Genomic DNA, 22,955 nt, shown 5'->3' with positions numbered 1-22,955 from the left:
GATCTTGATTCCATATTTAGCGGGTTTAGACGGTATGTACTGTCTGAAGGGCATAAGCTGCTCATCAACAGTAACGTTGGGCCCAGGGTTGTAAAACACGAGAAGGTGGTCCACCCACTGACCTGATTGCAGCTAGCTTGTCTCTCTGCCACCGAGCTGGTCTGGTGTCTCGGTTACACTAACTAGCCTCTCTCTACAAAAATAATTTCTGCCTCCCGGGTGGTGCAGTGGTCTAAGGCACTGCATCACAGTGCTAGCTGTGCTACCAGAGACTCTGGGTTCAGCCGGCCGTGACCGGGAGGTCCATGGGGCGACGCACAATTGGCCTAGCGTCGTCCGGGTTAGGGAGGGTTTGGTCGGTAGGGATATCCTTGTCTCATCGCGCACTAGCGATTCCTGTGGGGGGCCGGGCCCAGTGCACGCTGACCAGGTCGCTAGGTGTATGGTGTTTCCTCCGACACATTGGTGCTGCTGGCTTCCGGGTTGGATGTGCGCTGTGTGAAGCAGTGCGACTTGGTTGGGTTGTGTTTCGGATGACTCCCGTACGTCTCTCCTGAGCCCGTACGGGAATTGTAGCGATGAGACAAGACAGTAACTACTAACAATTGGATACTATGAAATTGGGGAGAAAAAAGGGGGTAAAAATAATTTTAAAAATCATTTCTAAGGACCTCTGAGCAAAGATTTTTTTTTTTTGACATACTGAGCCACTCACGCAAAGCTATTAATTTGTTGTGCCCCTCCCCAATTTGCACCTGGCTGGGGTAGAGTGTGGGAAAATACAGAATGTTCTACAATGTATCGAAATAATGTATTGTAATAGCATTGTGCAAGTTCCCGCAAGGCATTGTGTAGTTTCACACACTACACAGGGTAAATAGTGCGAGAAAAGCGGGAGACAGACAGGTTCTTGGTGCTATGTTGAAACAGCAGGCCCAGGGAGGAGGAAGACAGAGTGAAGGCACACAGCAAACCTTTTTGTTGAATTTTTACTTGTTTTCACCAACACACTTTTCCACACTTACCCTCGGGTCCAGTGGACCTGAACACCACACAATGTAATATACATGTGTGGAGGGGTGCATAGTGTGCACAATGAAAATGTGTTATTTTACATGTTCATCATGAGCCAAGGCCATTGAGTCTCAGGTTGAAAAAATAATGAATTGTATAATTTATTTTAGTAAACATTGAAAATGGGTCCCACAGACCCAAACACCACACAAGGGTTAAAAAATAGATTAAACAACATGTCATGGATCAGCGAGGACTTTGAGGGGACAAGCACATGCAGACCCATTTATATTATTATTATTTTATTGTTTATACATCGTTGTAGATTCAGTCTTCCCAGCCTGGTGCAGGTCTACAATTTTGTTTCTGGTGTCCTTTGATAGCTCTTTGGTCTTGGCCATAGTGGAGTTTGGAGTGTGACTGTTTGAGGTTGTGGACAGGTGTCTTTTATACTGATAACAAGTTCAAACAGGTGCCATTAATACAGGTAACGAGTGGAGGACAGAGGAGCCTCTTAAAGAAGAAGTTACAGGTCTGTGAGAGCCAGAAATCTTGCTTGTTTGTAGGTGACCAAATACTTATTTTCCACCATAATTTGCAAATTAATTAATTAAAAATCCTACAATGTTATTTTCGGGATTTTTTTTTCTCATTCTGTCTGTCATAGTTGAAGTGTACCTATTATGAAAATTACAGGCCTCTCTCATCTTTTTAAGTGGGAGAACTTGCACAATTGGTGGTTGACTAAATACTTTTTTGCCCCACTGTATATAGTTAGAACACAAATGTGGGAGAACAATTTAACAAAAATAAAAGTCAAAATAAATACAAAAGGCATTTGGGGCAGAAAGAATACTTTAGTTACACTATAGTGCAAATAGAAAGTGTTCTGCCTGTTCACCAGATCAGCATAGGTTCCACCTTTCTCCAGCAGCTCAACATGGCCCCCCTCCTCTAGCACCTTTCCCTCCTCGAGAATGACAATGTGATTGACCTTCTCCACAGTGCTCAGCTTATGAGCAATCAGCAGCACTGAGCAGGGGTATGAATCGTTGAGCAGAGCTTGGTGGACCTAAGGACATGGAGAGAAACATGATGAGTTTGTTTGAATTAAAGCCACTGAACTGTCAGAGATTAGCTGAGATTAAAATACACTGTAAATCAATATTTAATGTTAGGGAAGGAAGCAACCTCCATTGGGTTATATTGTGAGTAAATTATCAACAGCATCTGATTATCCCCCCCAAAAATAGATCTGTCAGTCTGTTGTAGTGAAAGATAACAAGATTCAGAGTTCTCCTACCAAATGCTTGTTCTCTGTGTCCAAGTTACTGGTGACATCGTCCAGCTCTAGAATCCGAGGCTGTCTGATCAGAGCTCTGGCGATGGCAATGCGTTGCTTCTGCCCTCCTGAAACCTGGCCTCCCTTCTCCCCGGCATCTGTGGAATAAAGAACAACAATTAAGTATGAACAGTAGAGCTGGATAACACACATCCACTACAATCGTGTCATCAGTAGGTTACTGAGGGAAAAGCACTAACAGTTCAAAGTTAAAGCTATGCAGAGAAAAGTGTAACGTTCTATCAGTAAGGACTAAACAAAGCCCCAAAGAAACAATATTACCAATCCTATCAGGATGAAGTCAATATGAATGAAGCTTTTGGGACATACCTGTATCATAGCCATTGGGCAGGTCAGAGATGAACTTGTGGGCGTTGTCCAGCTCAGCAGCCCGGTACATCTCCTCATCAGTGGCATCATCTCTGACATATTTCAAATCAAAATCAAATCACAGTTATTTATAAAGCCCTTCTTACATCAGCTGAATTCTCAAAGTGCTGTACAGAAACCCAGCCTAAAACCCCAAACAGCAAGCCATGCAGGTGTAGAAGCATGGTGGCTAGGAAAAACTCCCTAGAAAACCCAAAACCTAGGAAGAAACCTAGAGAGGAACCAGGCTATGTGGGGTGGCCAGTCCTCTTCTGGCTGTGCCGGGTGGAGATTATAACAGAACATGGCCAAGATGTTCAAACGTTCATAAATGACCAGCATGGTCAAATAATAATAATCACAGTAGTTGTCGAGGGTGCCACAAGTCAGCACCTCAGGAGTAAATGTCAGTTGGCTTTTCATAGCCGATCATTAAGAGTATCTCTACCGCTCCTGCTGTCTCTAGAGAGTTGAAAACAGCAGGTCTGGGACAGGTATCACGCCCGGTGAACAGTCAGGGTTCCATAGCCGCAGGCAGAACAGTTGAAACTGGAGCAGCAGCACGGCCAGGTGGACTGGGGACAGCAAGGAGTCATCATGCCAGGTAGTCCTGAGGCATGGTCATAGGGCTCAGGTCCTTTGAGAGAGAGAAAGAAAGAGAGAATTAGGGAGAGCATACTTAAATTCCCATAGGACACCGGATAAGACAGGAGAAGTACTCCAGATATAACAGACTGACCCTAGTCCCCCGACACATAAACTACTGCAGCATAAATACTGGAGACTGAGACAGGAGGGGTCAGGAGATACTGTGGCCCCATCCGATGATACCCCCGGACAGGGCCAAACAGGCAGGGTATTTGATGTTCTCCTTGACAGAACGAGCAAACAACACCGGCTCCTGACTCACCACACTGATCTGAGAGAAATTATTCATTTAGATAATGCATTTAGTTGGTTAATAACTTCTCGGCAAACACTGTGATCATGTAATTTTCTTTAAAGGCTGGTAGTTTATTATGTTAGGCACTAAAATAGCTTAGGGGAAGAGTAACATTGCTTCGATTGCTGTTTGTAATGACCTGGTCGTGCAGGTACTGGTTCTTGTAGCTGTTCAGTGGCTGTCCATCCAATAAGATCTCTCCTTCCTGGGGCAGGTAGAACCTCTCCAGCAGGCTCACACAGGTGCTTTTCCCTGCTCCAGAAGCCCCCACAAGGGCAGTGATCTGCCCAGGTCTCAGCTCCAGAGACAGGCCCTGAGAGAAATTGAGATTTAATGTATGTTATTTGAATTCATATCCAGTATATGTGTATACAGTATACTGTAAATATACTGTAGATACCTTGAGCACAGGTGTATCTTCCCTGGTAGAGTAGGTAAATATGACATTCTTGAACTGAACATATGTCCATAAGTTTCTGTGGGGAAAAGGTGCCTTCTGGAGGAACATGGGGCTGTCCACATACTCAAATATCTTCTCAGAGCCACCGATTGCCCTCATCACACTTGGGTAACACGACATCACGGTCTGTCAGACAGGAGGTGTAAAAGCGGCACCAGTAAGTGACTGTCAAAATGTTGCTACTCAAAACTCTAGTTGTGATTCAAATGTTGTGATACTAATGAATCATTTTGACCCCCTATTTTGCTGTAGAACAACTTGGCAGTGCCTTGTTAGGGCGTGTACATTTAGGTCTGTTTGGATTTGGCAGTAGGGACCAAGCTTAAGATGGCGGCAGGTAGATTGAATGGAGATTGTTCATCTATGGCCTTACCTCCACAGCAGAGGAGAACTGGAGCTCGTAGAGCACAAAGGCCACCAGGTCCCCACTGCTGACGGCCCCCCCTGTCACCAGACTGCCGCCATAGTACAGGATACTGACCTTCAGGAACAGGCTTGACATCTGAGAGGGAGACAGATGGGGTGACTATTGATTATGACTAGGGACCAGAGTTTTCCAGATCATGTAACCAGGAAACACTCTGGGACCTACAGTAGTTATAGTCTATAACAATGGCCCAGAGCTTTCTCTCGTCAGTTTACATGGCCAGGAAAAACTCAGGGCCCTTATTACAGACAAATTCATACAACCTCATGAGTCAACGTGCAATCCAAGCTCTTTGGAACTGAATTTGATAAATTGCTCTCACCCTGTGACCATTTACAATTGAAGCTGAGACTCACGCTATTGGTCCAGATTGAGGCTGCGTAGGCTGCTGCTTCCTCTTTATTCAGAGAGTAGGTCTTCTCCAGCCTCTTCCTGTAGCGCTCCGTCTCGCCCTCCTCATTGGCAAAGCTGCGTACTGTCTTCATAGAGGAGAAGGTCTCCGTGGCAACGTCATTGGCCTGGGCTAGTGACTTTTGAACCTTCGCACCGAGTTTATGGGACAAAAACAATATTCACAGTTACCTTCTGATTGGTCAGGTAACATTCTGTTCTGTCTGCTTTGTAGTGCTATTTTTGGTGACTGTAACTTGTAGAATCAAGATGTATGCAAACACGAAACTGCAACTCTCAGACAAGGTTACTCATCACGGGAGTGTTCAGTAGTTCACAAAACTACCCCCACTATAGCCTGGTCCCAGATCTGTTTATGCTGTCTAGCCAACTCTTATTGACATTGTCACCCCATACATTTTCTCCAAAAGGCACAAACAGATCTGGGACCAGGCTACTTCCACAACAATAGGTTCGAAAAGGTCTGATTTCCTGTACCTGGTACCACTTGCCGGGTATCTTTGGTATGACCCAGATGATAGGAAGCCCCATAGCGGTGAAGAGTGACAGCTTCCAGGAGAGGTGAGCATGAAGATGAAGTGGAAAGTGACCCGCATGAAGTACCACATCAGCAGACTCAACTTCTCACTCAGAGACTCACTCATGTCGTTGGTGTCCGTGGTGATGCGTGACACAAGGTCACCTAGAACAAAGGTCATAGGTTAAGTTAGCGTGCAAATATATATCACATATATATATATATATATATATATATATATATATATATATATATATGTCATAAAGCATAAATATATAGCATATATACTTTGAAGAAATGAAAGACCCGCACAATACTCTTGACAGGATCACTCATGTTTATTTAGATACTCTCCTTTTCACATCACTTTGGACATACAGTATGTGGTTATCAGTTAGCTTAATCAATTAGTAAACCAGCAAATTTATAAAAAATATATATTTAAGAAAGGTGAAGTACAGGTAACTGCCAAAATAAAGAAATCACTTGAGCAAATTATGGATACATAGTATATTGAAAGCAGGTGCTTCCACCCAGGTGTGATTCCTGAGTTAATTAACCGATGAACATCCCATCATGCTTAGGGTCATGTATAAATATGTCCAGCTGCCCATTATTTTGGCTACCATGGCTAGAAGAAGAGATCTCAGTGACTTTGAAAGAGGAGTCTCAAAGCAGTATAGGGGGTTAATGTGTGTGTGTGTGTGTGTGTGTGTGTGTGTCTCAGTCACCAGATCTCAACCCAACTGAACAATTATGGGGGATTCTGGAGTGGCGCCTAAGACAGCGTTTTCCACCACCATCAACAAAACAAGAAATTATTCAATTTCTCGTGGAAGAATGGTGTCAATCCCTCCAATAAAGTTCCAGACACTTGTAGAATCTATGTCAGAGCGCATTGAAGCTATTCTGGCAGCTAGTGGTGGTATTTAATTTATTTAGGCAGTTACCTGTAGATTGCAATGAGATATGACTCACCTGTCTGAGCTTTGCCAAAGAAAGGGATCTCCTGCTTCAGCACCGACTGGAAGCCTAGGCGCTGGAGGGAGGTGTGTATGCGACTCATGGTGATGTTGTAGATGAGGTAACACACAAACTCACACACAGCACTGAATGATAGAGATGGGAGAAGGAGGGCAAATAAACACGTTACTACAGTATCATTACAATAAATGCCCTATGAAAGGAGTATCAATTGGAAGGACTCAATAGTATCACATCAACAATTATTGATATATGCTGTACCACACCTCATGACTGTAATCAGAGACATGACCGTGATGGCGTAAGTGAAGGCTTCAGACTCGTCTTCATTCATAATCCAGTCAGTCATTCGGCCGGTGTAGTGGGGAATAGCCATCTCACCAAGGGAAGAGATGACGACAAGACTCAGCACAGCTCCAAAGCGTATGATATAAGGCTTCATGTATCCCATCAGTTTCTCTAGAGATGCCCCAGTCTTCTTCTGTGGTTCCTTGGTGGGCTTGGTAAGAAGAGAAGGGACGTAGCGTGTCCAGTACAACCATGCTACGACTGTTACGCAGTAGCCCTAAAGTAGCTGAAAAACAAGTGATTTTAGTTTGTTTGGTTTATCCATTTTTAAAACAAAAAGGGTATATATATTAATATATAATGGAAGAGCAATGGAAGCAGAGGACCCCCATGCTCTGGAGCCCCTCGAAGCTGCTCATCCATAGGGGACTTCCAGGGAACGTGAAGGTGAGAAAGAGGTGGAGGCCGGCACGGAGCAGGCTTCCACCCCACAAGGTGATGAGGGGATGGGGGAGGAGGAGAGGGGAGAGTTGGGCCAAGCGGACTGTCTGCACCACACACACATCCATGCACAGGAAGAGCAGTGGAGAGAAGTTCATTTTCGGCATTCCGAACAGGCTTTAGAACAGGAGTTTGGGACAGATAGATAATGAGGTTGAGGAACATCAGGGTTATATTGAGGAGGACTAAGTGGGATACCATATGGAAAATGAAATGTGCACATAGATCTGTTTATAGCCTATTATGGAAAAAGTGGAAATTTGGGAATTAGTTCACACAAAATCCCAATTAAACCCTTGGGACATAGATTATCTGAAAATATTGGAAGGAGTGTGACCATTTAATGAAAAACAGCTGGCCGACTAATAAGAAACACCATTGGGTGCTGGAGTATGTAATCAACTGTTACGTTATGGCGCTTCATTTTTACTTTCACTTTCAACTAGGTGAATTTCAAAGTCGTTTAGGCTTCAGGATGGATATGACGAATGGTATTAACACATTGCAATGCATTACGTAATATATATAATACAATATAACACGCAAATTACTTTTTGAAAAGATAGACTACTCACGTTTGCATGTGGGCTATTACGAGTGAGGTTGCAATGTATTCTAAATGTCAAGGAAACGATAGCCTATATCTATTAAGAATAGATCTAGCCTATATTCTATGTTACACCCTCATATCATACAAAGGGCCATTTTAGTATTAATTTAGTTATACTGCAGTCTGAGACTGGACTGGAGGACCCCACGTTCAAGTTGGTGATTGTGCTTCATACCAAAACCGAAAATACATAACTGGAAAGTCTCTCATGAACGACCCTCTTGCCATGCCTTACTGAGTTTGGCAAACGCCGATTTTAGATTAATTATACTATGCTATGCTTTATGTGAAACGACTAGGTGATTACTGTGTAAGGGCTTGATATATCTGAAAATGTTGTACAGTAAATTACTTACTGGCTGATTCACCTTTGAATTTGAAAGGAATCTCATGTAGAATAGCGACATCGTGTGGAAAGCTTGATGACCTACACGATGATAATCATAATCATTATCACTGCTCTATCATCGAGACATTATTTCCACGATAATCTATTGCATATTCCCCCTTGACAATGCACAGCAGCCTAATGCTTTATATAGGTTTATATAAACTCATCATGTAAAACATTTAAAAAACGATTCTAGGTTTTTGCTCAAATACCTCAAATGAAGGTCAAGAGTAAGTAGTATGCCTTAGCCTGAAATAGACCCCCGCAAAATAACTTGAAAAGGCACACAGTCTTTGTTGTACCACCTGCTGTGAGGCTGTGAGTCCTTAGGTTAAGGATAAAAGAAGAACCCCCTAGTTTCCTGTTCCTGTATCCATCCTTTCATTTGAGACAGATGACATAAGGTGCTGCAGCTTTATCTGTCTATTTTAAGACCCACCACATTCCTGGAGGTTATTATCTCTTCTTTGAGATTTTGAAATAGTTTTATTTGTCGTTTTCAGTAGATAAGATTATATATATATTTTCTAAATGCAGAGAGCATGCTCCTGCATGGAAGGTAAAAAAAGTGACATATGCAGGCCTACTCCTTGGCCTGTATTCATAATGTGACTCAGAGAAGGAGTACTGATTTAGAATCGGTTTAGCCTTTTTTAAATGTAATTAAAATGTTTGGATGAACGGGTGTGTGTGTGTGTGTGGGGGGGGGGGGGGTGACTAGATCGCTACTCCTATTCTGAGACGCTTTATGAATACAGGGCCTGGTTCATTTGAAAGATTACATCCTGAGACATTGAAATCAGTAGAAAAACTGACTGCAGCCTCACACAAAGACCACAAACACACACACACACACATCCCGCTCCTATTCTTTTCCACACAGTGGCAGGAAGTTGTCCACATATCCGCAGTGCTTCTGAGGAAGAATTGGAGAGAGGGAGTTGGGTGGTAGCAGCACTGGAGGTTAGGGTGTACACTTTAGACATAAACTGTTCACACGGTCCAATTGCGAACGCGGTCTTCTCTTGAAGATACCCAGAGAGATACCTCCCGACACTTTGGCGGAGTACAGACCTGCCGGACCTGCCATAGCTGGACCAAGGCATTGGACCTAGTAACCGCACTGGTACAGCTGGGAGGATAGTGAGAGAGAGTAGACTACTGCCGTCTCCATCCTCCTCTCTGGGACCTGCTTGGCCCAATGATGCTGGTGCTGTGGACAGCTGTTCTGTTGGGTTTGAGCAGGTGGTGTCGAGGTGAGTCCGTCTTCCAGCTATTTTCTTGTTGATACGATGTTAGATACCTATGAGAGTGAGGTAGAGTCTCTACTAGGTAATCGTCTAAAGAGAGAAAGTCCTACATGATACTTCCCAACAACGAAACATACTTCTTTTTTTTTACATTGATATTCTCACTTCTATGTTTTATAGATTTCTGAGGATATATCATTCGGAGAAAATCCTGTGACGTACTTGACATATGCTCCTCTCACATTCTTTCAGCGTCACTTTATAAGATGCTGCATGAATGTGTCCCTGATTTAAAGATGTAACTAACCAAAAAGATTGTACTGCATTTCCTTGAATGCTATACAGTACACTATGTCTAATCCCAACTCTCCTGTGTTATGATTTAATTGTCCCTCACACACCTGCCAAGCCTCTCCATTGTCCCTCTCCATTACATTCCTCATCGCCAGGGTGACGACCTCCGACCTTCATCCAGTCCCAGCCCACTCCATTTCCTGTTGCTATTCGCCTCTCCTGGAGACTTCCTGTTTGTGTCAGGCCTCCTATTTCCCGTTTCATGGTTCATGCCAAGGACACACCTTTCATAGCCTGCGTGGTACCAGGCATTGTTAACAATGAATGCTTGGTGGTGATAGGTACACATAGGCCTACACAATACACAGCTTGAAAATGTAGGTCAAAGCACAGGTTCCTGCGTGATACAGTAGTGTAATTAATGGATGCTTTTATCCAACGTGATTCAGTTTAAGTTAGTATATTAGTGTCAAGTGGAAATCCAACCTTTGTGTGTGTGTATGTGTGTGATTCCTCCCCAAGTAGCAGCAGCATCTCCCGGTGGTGACCCCTGGGCCCAGTGTCCATCCAGACAGTGTAAGGCCACGTTTGGAGATGGGTCATGTGATAAAGAGTGCACCGAGCCGGAGTGTCTGAGGGACGGGTTCGACTGTCTGAGGGACAAAGGACACTGCAAGTAAAGACACTGTAGCAGCAGGGAGATCTGGGCGGCATTTCGTTCCAGGAAGATGTTCCATCAACCTTTCCCTTTGTTCACTCTCTTTCATGGATCAAACAGGACTGGATATGTGAAAGCAATATGGTGACTTACTCTTATCCAGTAGTCTCATATTCATGGTGAGGGGAGTGAATAAGAGCAGAGGGGAGAGAACATATTCCTGGAATGAAACGCACCCTGCTCTTTACTCTTTATCACTCTCACTTTCCTTTTTGTATACATCCAGATGTTTAAGCTGGGGTTCACACTTTCTCTGCATCCCTCCAACTATCCCACCTCTCAGCTCAGGCCACATCCACTACTGCCGAGACCACTATGCCAACTCTTACTGTGACCAGGGCTGTGAAAGCGCCGCCTGTGGCTGGGATGGGAGTGACTGTCACAGGCACCACAGCCCTCTGTGGGCTAAGGGTACCCTGCTCCTGCACACCCACGTCCCCCTGCAACAAGGCACATTTTCCAACAGTTCCCTTCTCTGGGCCCTCAGCACCCTCCTGCAGACGCCCCTCAAATTGCGTGGCATGGTGCCCCTTGACCCCAGCAAGGACCTCTTCACCTTTAATCCCCAGCAGCTCGAGAACCTGCTGGCTCAAGCTTCCTCGGATGACTCAAATGGGTAACTATAAAGAGATTATGATTTTGCTTCCCCAAATGTTTTACCTTAACCTAGTCTCTTTTGTTAACATCTCATCAATGTTCTCACTCCCCATCTCTCTGAAACAGCTCTCTCCTATTCCTGCAAGTGGATAACAGGCCGTGCTCCCATCTTCCTTCTACCTGTTTCCCGTACGCCATCGAAGCAGCTAACTTCCTGCGGGCTGCTACGTCGTCGACTCGTGTGTCAGTCCCCTCTCACCCAGAATTAAAGGCCATTATTAGTGTAAGAGGGGTTGGGGAGGAAATAGGGGGGAGAGAGGAGGACCCAGTTGAGGAAAAAGAGGAAACTAATGGTATGTATCCTGTTACATAGTGTGTGTGTGTGTGTGTGTGTGTGTGTGTGTGTGTGTGTGTGTGTGTGTGTGTGTGTGTGTGTGTGTGTGTGTGTGTGTGTGTGTAAATGTGAGTACCACCTAATATCTCTGCACCTCTTCTCTGCACAGGAGGCACAGGAGCAACACCTCCATGGCTATGGGCTGTGATCGGCGTGGCAACGGGCCTGGTACTGGCTTTGGTCTTGATGGTTGTCTTGGCGATCAGAAGGGTGAGACGACGACGAGCGGAGAGGGAGGGAGGAGAGAGGGTTAGGCACAGATCCACTGTCACTGAGAATGACAGCGGAGCCAATGTGGCCAAGGCATGGGCACAGCACACACCCCACCGAGAGCAGAGGGGCAGGACGGGGAGAGAGAAAGACAGGAATGGGATAAAAAAGAAGAAAGCAAAGGAGGCTGAGAAGAAAAGACGCAGAGATCCACTGGGGGAGGATGCCATTCGACTGCGGTGAGTGAATATGGAGGATTATGGGAGAAGTTCAGTCTAGTAAATCAACAGTGCTGTGATCACATAACAGTTTCTTCATTGTAATGGGTTGTATGGCTTTCGGTTGTTTGCATTAGGGTCATTTTAACCTAACTGAACTTTTCATCTGTCTGTAAGATAAAACTGTTCTGTTGGACTACCTCTATTTTACACAATATTAGTGATACTGTAGCAATATCACTAAGTATGCGCAATTTACTACTATTCAGAGCGTAAACGTATGATTTCAGGCCCCTGAAAAAGGACCTGGATATTGGAAGTGACACTGACTTTACACAGAGCTCTATGGAGGACATCAACAGGTCCATCTGTGACCACCGGACGCAAGAGCAGAAGCACTACCGCAGCCCCCCGAGCCACCCACAACCACCCATACAACGTAACATCACCTCCTGATCATGGTTAACATACTGCATTAATAGGCTTGTAAAATGATTCATTATTCTCTTACATTAATTTGTCACAGAATAGTTTACGGTTTGCACAACGTAACTAAGCATGTAACTAAATTGACTTTCAGCTCCCCTTTTAGCTCCCCCTAGAGGATGGGAGAGAAATGCTGTCCCGTCTACACAACACAGAGCACCCAATCAAGTGAGTCCCATACATATTCTACATAAATGTCAATATGTTTATTTACATTTTAGATAACGCTGGTTATTATTTACAGTGTTCTATTTTGACAATACCAAATATTATTTTGACAGTCTGGTTCGGTTCAGTGGTGTGGTCCAGATGGGTCAGTTGTCCTGATTCGTGCGGTCCGGAGTGGGCTTGACCGTGTGGTTCTGGAGCTGCTACGAGCTGGGGTGCCGGTCAACAACACCGACCACACTGGTATCACTTTACTCTCCCAATTTCCCAATTATATTATTAACCAAAATGTAGGCTAGAACGGTAAAATAAGTAAACTGAACTTCCCTGTAGAGTGTCATGGGAGGATTATTGTGCAAATATATTTTAAAAATCAATATTACGTGGAACAAATGTCCATAAATGTTAGGTAGCTTTCATAGGTGTAATAACTAGCTTATAAACACACTGCCTCGCATACATATTACTATATTGTATTACTTTGAGGGGTTGAGTAACCAGTGTAACTGACCCCATCTCTCTCTGGTCCTCCCCATGTCGCGTCCCTTTTTTGTGTCCCTTCTCTTCTCTTCTGTTCTGGTAAAACCTCCATGGCTTCCCACTCTTCCTTCCCATTCCTCTCTACAGCACCCCTGCTGCCCCCCTCTCAAACCGATACAGAAGTTAATGTGCCCTAGTGCCCAGGCAGTGTGGATGTACCATATTAGCCTTCCTTGCTCTGCTCTCTCTCTCTCTCTCTCTCTCTCTCTCTCTCTCTCTCTCTCTCTCTCTCTCTCTCTCTCTCTCTCTCTCTGTCTCTCACACACCATCTCTCTCTCTCTCCCTCTCGGGCTAATTCCCTAGTCCCTCACCATCATTTGCATTCTCATTTCCTCCCTTTCAAAATCTCCCTCTTCCCCGTCTTTCACCCTTTGGGCTTGACTCTGTTGTATAATGTTTGTTCACTGGCTGACTTACTCCCTCTCTTTCTGTACTGAACTCCCACCTTCCTTCCCTCACCTTCCTCCACTTGAAATGCACTCTCTCTCCCAGGGAGATCAGCCCTCCACTGGGCATCCTCAGTTAACCACCTCTCCTTGACAAGAACCCTCACTCGCTACGGTGCTGCTGTGGACCTACAGGACAACAAGGTACCAAGGCCAGCAGAAGCCTCTGCTTTTATGATTATTCACGTACTAGTATGAAGATTTAGGAAGAGGAACTTCGAAGAAACTGTATTCAGTTGAATCTGCGTAGAATGGTTCAACTTTAAGGTACTCCCATATTATTGTTTTCGACACTCCCATTCTCTGATAAATACCATTCCCATTATCTGATAGGGTGAGACTGCTCTGTTCCTCTCCGCCCTCCACGGTTGCTACGACACCGCCCGGTTCCTGCTCCTAAACGGGGCCAATCAGGATCTGTCTGATCGCAGAGGACGCCGGGCACTGGATGTTGCCCGAGAGGGCATGCATCATCAAGTCTTGGAGCTCCTATTGGCTCACAGGGTTCAGAGAGGGCCTATTCCTATGGAGCAAGCCAATGATATGCTGTGGGATGAGCGTGCCTTGCTGTATAGCCAATGGGTGAATTCCCCTGGGCTCCCTGGGAGAAGTGCCTCCTTCTCTGGTGTCATAGGGCATCGGGATATGTCTTCGCCTCCACCAAGGTAAAGACTTGTGGCATTTAGCACATCTACTCACAATAACATTTAGCAATTTACTAATCTTGGTAAGGCAAATTCATCACTGCCTACTCATCTGATCGTCCTCTTCTTCTGACAGTGATTGGTCAATGGGCAGAGTGCAGTGCCCTTCCCCTCAGAACTGGCGGCCACAGCTCAACCAATCAGTGACCGCACTGGTCACCCCAAGAATCATGGGGCGTCCCCCACGGCCAATCAGCACTCTGCAAGAAGTTACCTCAGAGGACGAAGATCGTGAAAGGCCCCAGGAAGTCCCGAGAGCAGCGACACCGCACTTCCTGTTACCCCAGCCTGCTCCTCGACAGCGGTCCTTCTCCTGTACCCAGAATGCAATGCAGCGTCGCTCCAGTTCACAGCAGCCTGAACCAACTTATGTCGCCTTATCAGAGAAAATTGCCAATGAGCCCATAGAAAGAGTGATCGTAGTCCCTCCTACAGATGCTCCCATCCAATCAAATCGTAGATCAATAGTCGATAGTAGCGATAACCCCAACAGGGCGGCGCCAGAGATTGAAACAGCAAGTTTTAAAAAGGCAGACCAGAAAGCCCGAAATGAGAAGCTAAATAACCACATGCCCGACTCTAAACAAACAGCTTTGTAAGGGAGAGAGCTCTGCTAAAAGGACCCCAAATACCATGTCAATCATGTGCTGTTTACATTTTCTGTAACAGGCTCCTTGCCCCTAAATAACAGCAGATTGACAGACGGGATATAAACTCAGTCAATAAATGAGTAACTTAATTTACTCTAAATATCAATAAACTATGAAATGATTAATGTGCATTTTTTTTCTGCCATGTTAGGCAGTGACCTGTCTCTCTTATGCTGATATCAACCAATCAAGACAGACCAACTGACTGTGAATACAGAGACTTTATTGTAAAAGAGGTAGAGAATACAGGTGTTTTTCACTCACTGTACAGAATGACAGCACTGTTGATATACTCATTCAAACTGTTAATATAACCAGCACACACACTTCATTCATGATATAGACACACAGACAAACAAGCCCAGTAGAAAAGAGAAAACAAACACACTAAATCTTTGGATTTTCTATATTGCCCCCACATCCTCTAAATGCAACTATATCTGAGCTTTAAACGAAAATCCTAAAATATTTGTAATAACAGCATTAATAATATAGCCTAATAAAACAATGGTAACGCAATTTCCCAAGCCTCCCTGCCTACATACCACAGTAACATATAAAGTTGTGGAAAACAAAAACCCACGATCCCAATACAAAACATCACACACACTCACACAAAAATCACACATTCAGCTCATACAAACATAATGAACAGTATCATTGGACAGTAAGAAACAGAAAGGACATACAAAAAACTGCAGCCAAGTAAGGGTGATATCATTCTTTCTTCGTTGTCAATCTTTCCATCTATGTCATCGACCCAAAGGGGGCGGGGCCATCAGTCAGAGTCCCCCGAGTGGTCGTTTCCCGGGGAAGTGGCAGAGGGGGGCGTGTTTTGCCCTTGCCAGTTCCCATTAGTCTGCGAAAGAGAAAAAGACGTGGTGACGTGTAGCGACATTAACCTACACTAACCCCTCTCCACTCCAATACAACTCATCCCCAAGGTTGTTGTTGTGAATGAGAATGTGATCTCAATTAGCTACGAGCTAAAATCAAGATGATATGTAACATGAAGTGAATGACAGTGAAGTTCCATACTTGTGCTCCCATGTAGACAGGCTGCTCTCCATTCATTGGTGGAACACCCAGGAAAAGGTCTGGTCCAGTGAGTGAGAAGCCCCCCGATCCTGTGGAGGAACAAAAGGGGAGATGTCTTTAATAAAGGGCTATTAGGCCTACAACATCAACCTGGTCCCAGATCTGATCCTGTGGAGGAACAAAAGGGGAGATGTCTTTAATAAAGGGCTATTAGGCATACAACATCATCCTGGTCCCAGATCTGATCCTGTGGAGGAACAAAAGGGGAGATGTCTTTAATAAAGGGCTATTAGGCATACAACATCAACCTGGTCCCAGATCTGATCCTGTGGAGGAACAAAAGGGGAGATGTCTTTAATAAGGGCTACTAGGCCTACAACATCAACCTGGTCCCAGATCTGATCCGGTGGAGGAACAAAAGGGGAGACGTCTTTAATAAGGGCTACTAGGCATACAATATCAGCCTGGTCCCAGATCCGACTGTGCTGTGAAGCAGACTTCTATCGTTGGACAAGGAGTTGGCACGACAGCACCAAAGGCCCAATTCCAAATTAGGAAATTACGCAAGTCTTTCCTATGAAATTAGGCAGGCCTTTCCTACGCATTTTTCAGTAGTTGGTGTTCAGACGTATCTTATTCAGTTGCAGACATAGTTCCCTTGCGTGTGCTGATTAAGCTTAATTCAACCTCTGAAAACCCTCCCACTTGCTGGTCAATAGATTTTCTTCTTCTTCAGCACATTTATTTTAAACCATCCCTTTAAATATGGTGTACCTTTTAGTTAGAATTTGTTTTGACAGACTCAACAGAATATATCGAGAGAATGGGTTCAGAATATTAGGGATCAATGGAAGAAAGCCATCTAAATATATGCATATTCGTCTCCGTTTCAGCACCAATTGGTAGAATTAAAAATAGAAAGCTGATAGATTGCAGATTATTTAGGGTTAGGAAAGTATTTATGAAAAAACAGGTTTGGAGAGCCTTTATGCACGAAAGAAAACGGTTGTTTGATTCATTCTGAAAATCACCAAATTAATTTTTTAACCTATGGTTATGTTGGAAGATCAGTGTACGTAGAATTATAATAGGGAGGATAGTGTACAATAGTAGACTATACCCTCATCTATTGCCCGCACTAACCATGGAACTGTGTGATGACACAGCCAAGTATTGCGCCAAGCGTTGGGTTCAAACTGTTACAGGTTGGTCTGCGCTCTGTTCCATAACGATTTAATTAGCCTAAACGTAGTCATAGCTCTTTGTAGAGGTAGGTTTGGGGGGGGGTTAAGAGACCAGAGGTGGCAGAGCGGGTTGGAATGTAAGGTTGGAGCATAGTCTGAAAGTACGGAGGGGCAGTTCCCCTTGCTGCTCCGTAACACAAAAACACTAACAACCCATCCATTTCTATTACCAATTGAACCATAAACTCAAAACAGTGGCGTGTATCACTAGGCCTGGCTTCCTTTCCTCAGCTCTTACCTGTTGAGTTGGGCGTGTGTGGAGAGTCCTCGTTCTGTGTCGCCACGATGGCCGTCTTCATGGCATAGATGTTGGCCTCCTCTTGGAACTTCCCGATGTTCTTCTTGTAGCGGATTCTCTTGTTGCCAAACCAGTTGCACACCTGTTCAATTAACGAGCCAGTAAGAGACTGGTCAATGGAGTCAACTGTATATGGACGTATCAATTGGTGAGCTAATAGTAAGTATATGACGCATATACTTATGACGCAAGGTTACCTGAGAGACAGTGATGCTACACTGTTTGGCGAGTTCTTCTTTGGCCTCTTCACTGGGGTAAGGGTTGGCGAGATGGGAGTAGAAATACTCGTTCAGGACTTCCGTCGCCTGCTTGCTGAAGTTACGTCTCTTACGCCTGACAACGCAAAGGTGAGTGTGTTGAGAGTGGGCATACAACCCAGGCAGAAGTGTACATTTCACAACTACAGTAACAACTGATATTGACACACAATAGTCATTCACAACCTGCACTGTAATAACATGATAATGCTCTGTAAATTTGACTGGTATGACCATGAATCACTGTTCCAAGTTCAAATCCCCGAGCTGACAACTCTGTCATTCTGCCCCTGAACAGGCAGTTATAACCCACTGTTCCAAGTTCAAATCCCCGAGCTAACAACTCTGTCATTCTGCCCCTGAACAGGCCCACTGTTCCTAGGGCGTCATTGAAAATAAGAATTTGTTCTTAACTGACCTAAAGGTAAAATAAAATAAAAATGTATGGAATGTTTTATTCTCCATTTATTCTCCATAAAAAAAATACTACCTGAAAATGAATTGTCATTCACTATCATGGCAAGTTTTGACAGGTGTTGTGTCACCACAATAGCAGTGTTACACGCTGACCTGGCGTCGAGGAAGCGGGACCTCAGGATCATGACGGCCTCGCAGGTGCTCTGCTTGAGTTGTGTCTGGATGGAGCTGAACTTGCGGTGGATGATGGCCACCATGCGTTCAATCTCCCGCGGTGACACGGGTCGTGTACGTGACTGCTCCCTCAGCAGGTTCATCACGTGGGTAGTGAACTCACTACAGGCCTACAGGAGACAGGGAGACAGAGGGGGGTATTGGAGGATGGAAGTCAACAGTGGGCCGACACTGTTGATGTCGGTCATTTATGTTCACGTTCAACTATCTCACCTAAATTATAACATCACCACATTTTAGTTTACTTTGCTAAAGGGTGTCATTTTCAGTGTGTGTAAAGTGTCAAGTCCCTCCACCTCAAATCAAGTATAGCCACTGAGCCCAGCACACATATATATGTCAGAGTCAATATGAGTTTGAATCCGGCCCACTGCTCTTTGACTCACCCTCCCTCTTCCCCGTCTTTCCAACCCTTTACTATCTCTTCAATAAAGCGAGAGAAAAAAACTACACAAAATAATTTGGACTGACTCACTGCTTTCCCCCCAAAAAAGAAGTAGAAAAGTACCTGGTCATATTTCTCCATCTCAGTGTGATAGATGTTGCGAATCTGGCTCAACTTGCTTTTGTAGTCTGAGTGTTCCAGTGAGCTGTCTGGAGACATGCCTCCAGAGCTGGTGGCTGCGGACACCGCCGCTGCCGCCCCGCCACCTTTCTCCGGCCCAGCCACACCCTCCGCCAGCAGCATGTTGTCCAATCGCACCAGCTGTGGGTCCTGTGATTCTTCCTCCTGAGCATTTCGCATTGATAGGCCTGCAACAAAAGAGGTCTGTCAATCTGATTCATGGAAAATTAAAAGTTACAATGTCTCCTATTACACTGAACAAAAATATCAATGCAGCATGCAACAATTTCAAAGATATTACTGAGTTACAGTTCATATAAGGTAATCAGTCAATTGAAGTAAATTCATTAGGCCCTAATCTATGGATTTCACATGACTGGGAATACAGATATGCATCTGTTGGTCACAGATACTGTAAAAAAAAAAAAAGTAGGGGCTTGGATCAGAAAACATAGCCAGTATCTGGTGTGACCACCATTTGCCTCATGCAGCGCGACATCTTCTCACATTGAGTTGATCAGGCTATTTATTGTGGCCTCTGGAATGTTGTCCCACTCCTCTTCAATGGCTGTGCGAAGTTGCTGGATATTGGCGGGAACTGGAACACACTGTCGAACATGTTGGTCCAGAGCATCCCAAACATGCTCAATGGCTGACATTGTGCAGGCCATGGAAGAACTGGGACATTTTCAGCTTCCAGGAACTGTGTACAGATCCTTGCGACATGGGGCCTTGCAGTATCATGCTGAAACATGGATGTTGGCGGCAGATGAATGGCACGACAATTCATTGCATTCACATTTCCATAGATAAAATATAATTGTGTTCGTTGTCCGTAGCTTATGCCTGCCCATACCATAATCCCACCGCCACCATAGGGCGCGTAGTTCACAACGCTGACATCAGCAAACCACTCGCCCACATGACACCATACACACTGTCTGCCATCTGCCCGAAACCGGGATTCATCCACGAAGAGCACACTTCTCCAGCGTGCCATATCCATCGAAGGTGAGCATTTGCCCACTGAAGTTGATTACATCACCTAACTGCAGTCAGGTCAAGACCCTGGTGAGGACGACGAGCACGCAGATCAGCTTATTATTCTGTTGTGCATTCCCACAGTTTCATCACCAGTCTGGCTGTTCTCAGCCGATCCCGCAGGTGAAGAAGCCGGATGGTCTGCTTTGTGAGGCTGGTTGGATGTACAGCCTAATCCTCTAAAACAACATTCGAGGTGGCTTATGGTAGCAACAGCTCTGGTGGACATTCCTGCAGTCAGCATACCAATTGCATACTACCTAAAAAAATATATCTGTGGCATTGTGTTGTGTGACATAACTGCACATTTTAGAGTGGCCTTTTATTGTCCCCAGCACAAGGTGCACCTGTGTAATGATCATGCTGTTTAATCAGCTTTTTGATATGTCACACCTGTCAGGTGGATTGATTGTCTTGGCAAAGGAGAAATGCTCATTAGCAGGGACGTAAATACATTTGTGCACAAAAAAATATTTTTATTTCAGCTCATGAAACCAACACTTTACATTTACGTTCAGTGTATGGAAGGCTCATCTTGCGCAACATTTTTAAAGTCATCATACACAATACATCGTTGTTGAAAATTGTAAATAGTTAGAGAATGTTCTAACTGTCATCCAACTGCATTTATTATGCGCAACTCATTATTATTGTGATGGAGCCAACATCTGTTTTCATCACAGATGGTCAGAAACTTTTAAACGAATTAGCAACAAGTTTTAAATCAAACAAAGGGTTTCAATTAGTGAAAATTAACCTACCCGTTTTCTCTTTGATCTCGCATAAGACGCTGAACAAAGCTGGTTTCATTCGATGGCAATTCAATGCGTGTTTTCTGACGAATTAAAAAAAAAATCATTGTTATTATTATAGCTAGCTAACTAGCTACTGTAGCTGTCTATCTAGTTTATCTAGCCAGCTATTTAGCAACGAGCCATTAGCACCAACAAAATATTTGATAAGTTAGCTAGCTCCCTGCTTTCACACGATTGATATAGCTAGCTAACGGTAACTAGATGACATTCATAACAAACATCGGCTCTGTTGTTCGTGACCTTTTGACTGGAGTTCACTGCAGCCTGCTATGCTAACGTTAGCTACGAAATGCTATGGCTAACTAGCAGCAGCTACAATATGTAGCTAATATGTTAACATTTTATTCGTAGAACAAATGGATAATGTCAAGATTATGGCCACAGTCCGTTGATAATATATTGTTATTTATATACATGTAAATATAACCGTTAGTAGTAACACAAAGCAATAGAGCGTAGCTAGATAACTGGCTAGTTTTAGCTTAGCAAGATTCACCCTCTTCATCGAGTTAGCCACAAATTATTTCGGTTTTTATCAATTTTACAACAACAGGCGTGTAAATAGTCCAGGGGAAGAAGTGATAACCATTTAATAAGGCGTGCAAATAGCTGTATCATGAAACAAAGCCAGTTAGCTATCTAGCAACGTTGTCTACCTAGTTAGCTTATTAAAAAACTTCAAAGTTGAAAAAAATGAAAACTTCTGAAAACTTTAGCTAACTCTTGGCCATTGAGCAACTTTGCAGTAAGGTGTAGCTAAATCTGAATAAGTTAGAAACAATTATGACTAACTTTGCTTGTGCTTCGTCCAAACTTTGGTCGGTGATGGTCATAATTTGTTGCAATATGTCACCAATGTCTCTGCGGCTTTCATGTCCATTTTCTGCGCCTTCGTGGCCCGTGTCTCCATCGGAGCGGTGGTGGGAAGATGGATGAACCGAGTTTAGAGGGTGCATACCGGGGTGAGAGCTCAGGCCAAGGCCCCGGCCGTTAGAGGGCCCGTTGCCAGTGAGAGGCTGCTGCTGCAACATCCTGAGCGGCACACAGTGGCGCGGACGAGTAATCACAGTCACACACCCTTCAAAACTCAAACACTAGAGCAGGCCTGCACGAGAGTCCCCTAGCGATTGACAAAGAAAGTATCGAACAAGAATGTTCATAAAATTCGATTTGTACTCCAGACAGGACCCATAGGCTACTGTACTAGGGATATTCATAGCTATGACTTTTAAACTAAGTAAGTCTTCTGAACAACCAGGTAGATGGATATAATGTGTGTAAGAGAGAAAGAGAAACAGAAAACGTGAGGGGGGGGGGGGGGGGGGGGGCAAGCTGGGGCCAGTTGTACTGTTAGAGGGGCCAGTTACATTAGACGTTATTGTTGACATATCGTTTTCTTCACTGCATTGCAGGCATTAGCATGCAAAAGACCATGTTCATAATCATCATTGTTGCCACTGTCTAATAATGGATGTAAAAAAAAGAATGACAGCAAAAATGTGTTATGTAAAAATTATTTCATACTCCACATTTAGGGGGGCCACAAGGGCGTCCAGAATTGTTGTCACAGGGGCCCCAGAACCGCCATTGGAGAAGAGGGGGATCTTTCAATCTTCAAGTAGCCTAATACATTGAGCATTTGCATCCATGATGGGGAAGGGATCATCTTCTGATTTCATGTCAGCTAATTTAATAATGCATCAGCTTCATAATAAGGTCACACACAGGTCTTTACCAATCAAATCATCAAATATTTATTTTCATCACATTTTATTTGTCACATGCTTTGTGAACAACAGGTGTAGACTAACAGTGAAATTCTTACTTTCGGGCCCTTCCCAACAATGTAGAGAGAAAAATAATAACACAATGAATAGATACACCATGAGTAACGATAACTTGGCTATATACACTGGGTACCAGTACCGAGTTGACATGCAGGGGTACTATGAGGTAATTTAGGTAGATTTACATATAAGTAGGGGTAAAGTGACTAGGCAAGAGGATAGATAATAAGTAGTAGCAGCTGTGTATGTGATGAGTCAAAAGAGCTTGAGGGTCAGCGTGGCGGATGTGTTGTGGCCTACTCTCACCACATGGGACAATACAAGCAC

At 44.2% G+C, this 22,955-nt stretch overlaps 2 protein-coding genes and 1 pseudogene across 20 annotated transcripts; 1 reads left to right on the top strand and 2 right to left on the bottom strand.

Annotated features, from left to right (window-relative positions):
* Positions 1 to 2,283: 2,283 nt before the first annotated feature.
* On the bottom strand, positions 2,284 to 7,363 carry LOC110505167 (antigen peptide transporter 1-like; annotated as a pseudogene). The gene is made up of 10 exons (XR_016494608.1): positions 6,734 to 7,363; positions 6,462 to 6,592; positions 5,443 to 5,648; positions 4,912 to 5,108; positions 4,502 to 4,630; positions 4,069 to 4,254; positions 3,808 to 3,981; positions 3,575 to 3,644; positions 2,687 to 2,776; positions 2,284 to 2,454 (listed from the first exon to the last, which is right to left on the bottom strand). The product of XR_016494608.1 is annotated as an antigen peptide transporter 1-like (transcript).
* Positions 7,364 to 9,082: 1,719 nt separating this feature from the next.
* notchl (notch receptor, like) lies at positions 9,083 to 15,058 on the top strand. Of its 18 annotated transcripts, none has more exons than XR_016494603.1 (11): positions 9,083 to 9,513; positions 10,327 to 10,477; positions 10,803 to 11,135; positions 11,243 to 11,469; positions 11,629 to 11,959; positions 12,229 to 12,377; positions 12,531 to 12,592; positions 12,706 to 12,835; positions 13,220 to 13,722; positions 13,912 to 14,243; positions 14,359 to 15,058. XR_016494603.1 is itself a non-coding variant. In XM_090229107.1 (11 exons), the coding sequence occupies exons 1-11, from the start codon at positions 9,459 to 9,461 to the stop codon at positions 14,879 to 14,881; spliced, it is 2,391 nt and encodes a 796-aa protein (XP_090085233.1). In that variant the 5' UTR covers positions 9,083 to 9,458; the 3' UTR covers positions 14,882 to 15,058. The 18 variants fall into 18 exon arrangements, 7 of the variants coding, with proteins under 7 accessions (XP_090085233.1, XP_090085231.1, XP_036828949.1 ...); XR_016494599.1 differs by having other exon boundaries at positions 12,519 to 12,592; XR_016494607.1 differs by having other exon boundaries at positions 12,229 to 12,399; positions 12,519 to 12,592.
* An 80-nt stretch (positions 15,059 to 15,138) lies between these two features.
* On the bottom strand, positions 15,139 to 22,146 carry LOC110515353 (pre-B-cell leukemia transcription factor 1). Its single transcript, XM_036973070.2, has 8 exons — positions 21,634 to 22,146; positions 20,788 to 20,861; positions 18,929 to 19,173; positions 18,340 to 18,530; positions 17,710 to 17,845; positions 17,453 to 17,594; positions 15,971 to 16,059; positions 15,139 to 15,791 (listed from the first exon to the last, which is right to left on the bottom strand). The coding sequence occupies exons 1-8, from the start codon at positions 21,870 to 21,872 to the stop codon at positions 15,711 to 15,713; spliced, it is 1,197 nt and encodes a 398-aa protein (XP_036828965.1). The 5' UTR covers positions 21,873 to 22,146; the 3' UTR covers positions 15,139 to 15,710.
* Between the last annotated feature and the right edge of the window lie 809 nt (positions 22,147 to 22,955).

Source organism: Oncorhynchus mykiss, chromosome 3 (genome assembly GCF_057628025.1).
Source record: "Oncorhynchus mykiss isolate SJ-2025 chromosome 3, ASM5762802v1, whole genome shotgun sequence".
Classification (NCBI taxonomy): domain Eukaryota; kingdom Metazoa; phylum Chordata; class Actinopteri; order Salmoniformes; family Salmonidae; genus Oncorhynchus; species Oncorhynchus mykiss.
The sequence above is the reverse complement of the archived record's forward strand: the minus strand, read 5'-3'. Positions and strand labels throughout refer to the sequence as shown.

Excerpts from the sequence above, each read along its gene's own strand:
- LOC110515353 (XM_036973070.2), bottom strand. The coding sequence starts at position 21,872 with ATGTTGCAGCAGCAGCCTCTCACTGGCAACGGGCCCTCTAACGGCCGG. Across the intron at positions 19,174-20,787 it reads CGAGATCAAAGAGAAAACGG|GCCTATCAATGCGAAATGCT; the intron begins GTAGGTTAATTT and ends CTTTTGTTGCAG. Across the intron at positions 17,846-18,339 it reads TCCCGCTTCCTCGACGCCAG|GCGTAAGAGACGTAACTTCA; the intron begins GTCAGCGTGTAA and ends TTGCGTTGTCAG.
- notchl (XM_021594265.3), top strand. The coding sequence starts at position 9,459 with ATGATGCTGGTGCTGTGGACAGCTGTTCTGTTGGGTTTGAGCAGGTGG. Across the intron at positions 11,470-11,619 it reads GGAAAAAGAGGAAACTAATG|GAGGCACAGGAGCAACACCT; the intron begins GTATGTATCCTG and ends TTCTCTGCACAG. Across the intron at positions 11,960-12,228 it reads GAGGATGCCATTCGACTGCG|GCCCCTGAAAAAGGACCTGG; the intron begins GTGAGTGAATAT and ends GTATGATTTCAG.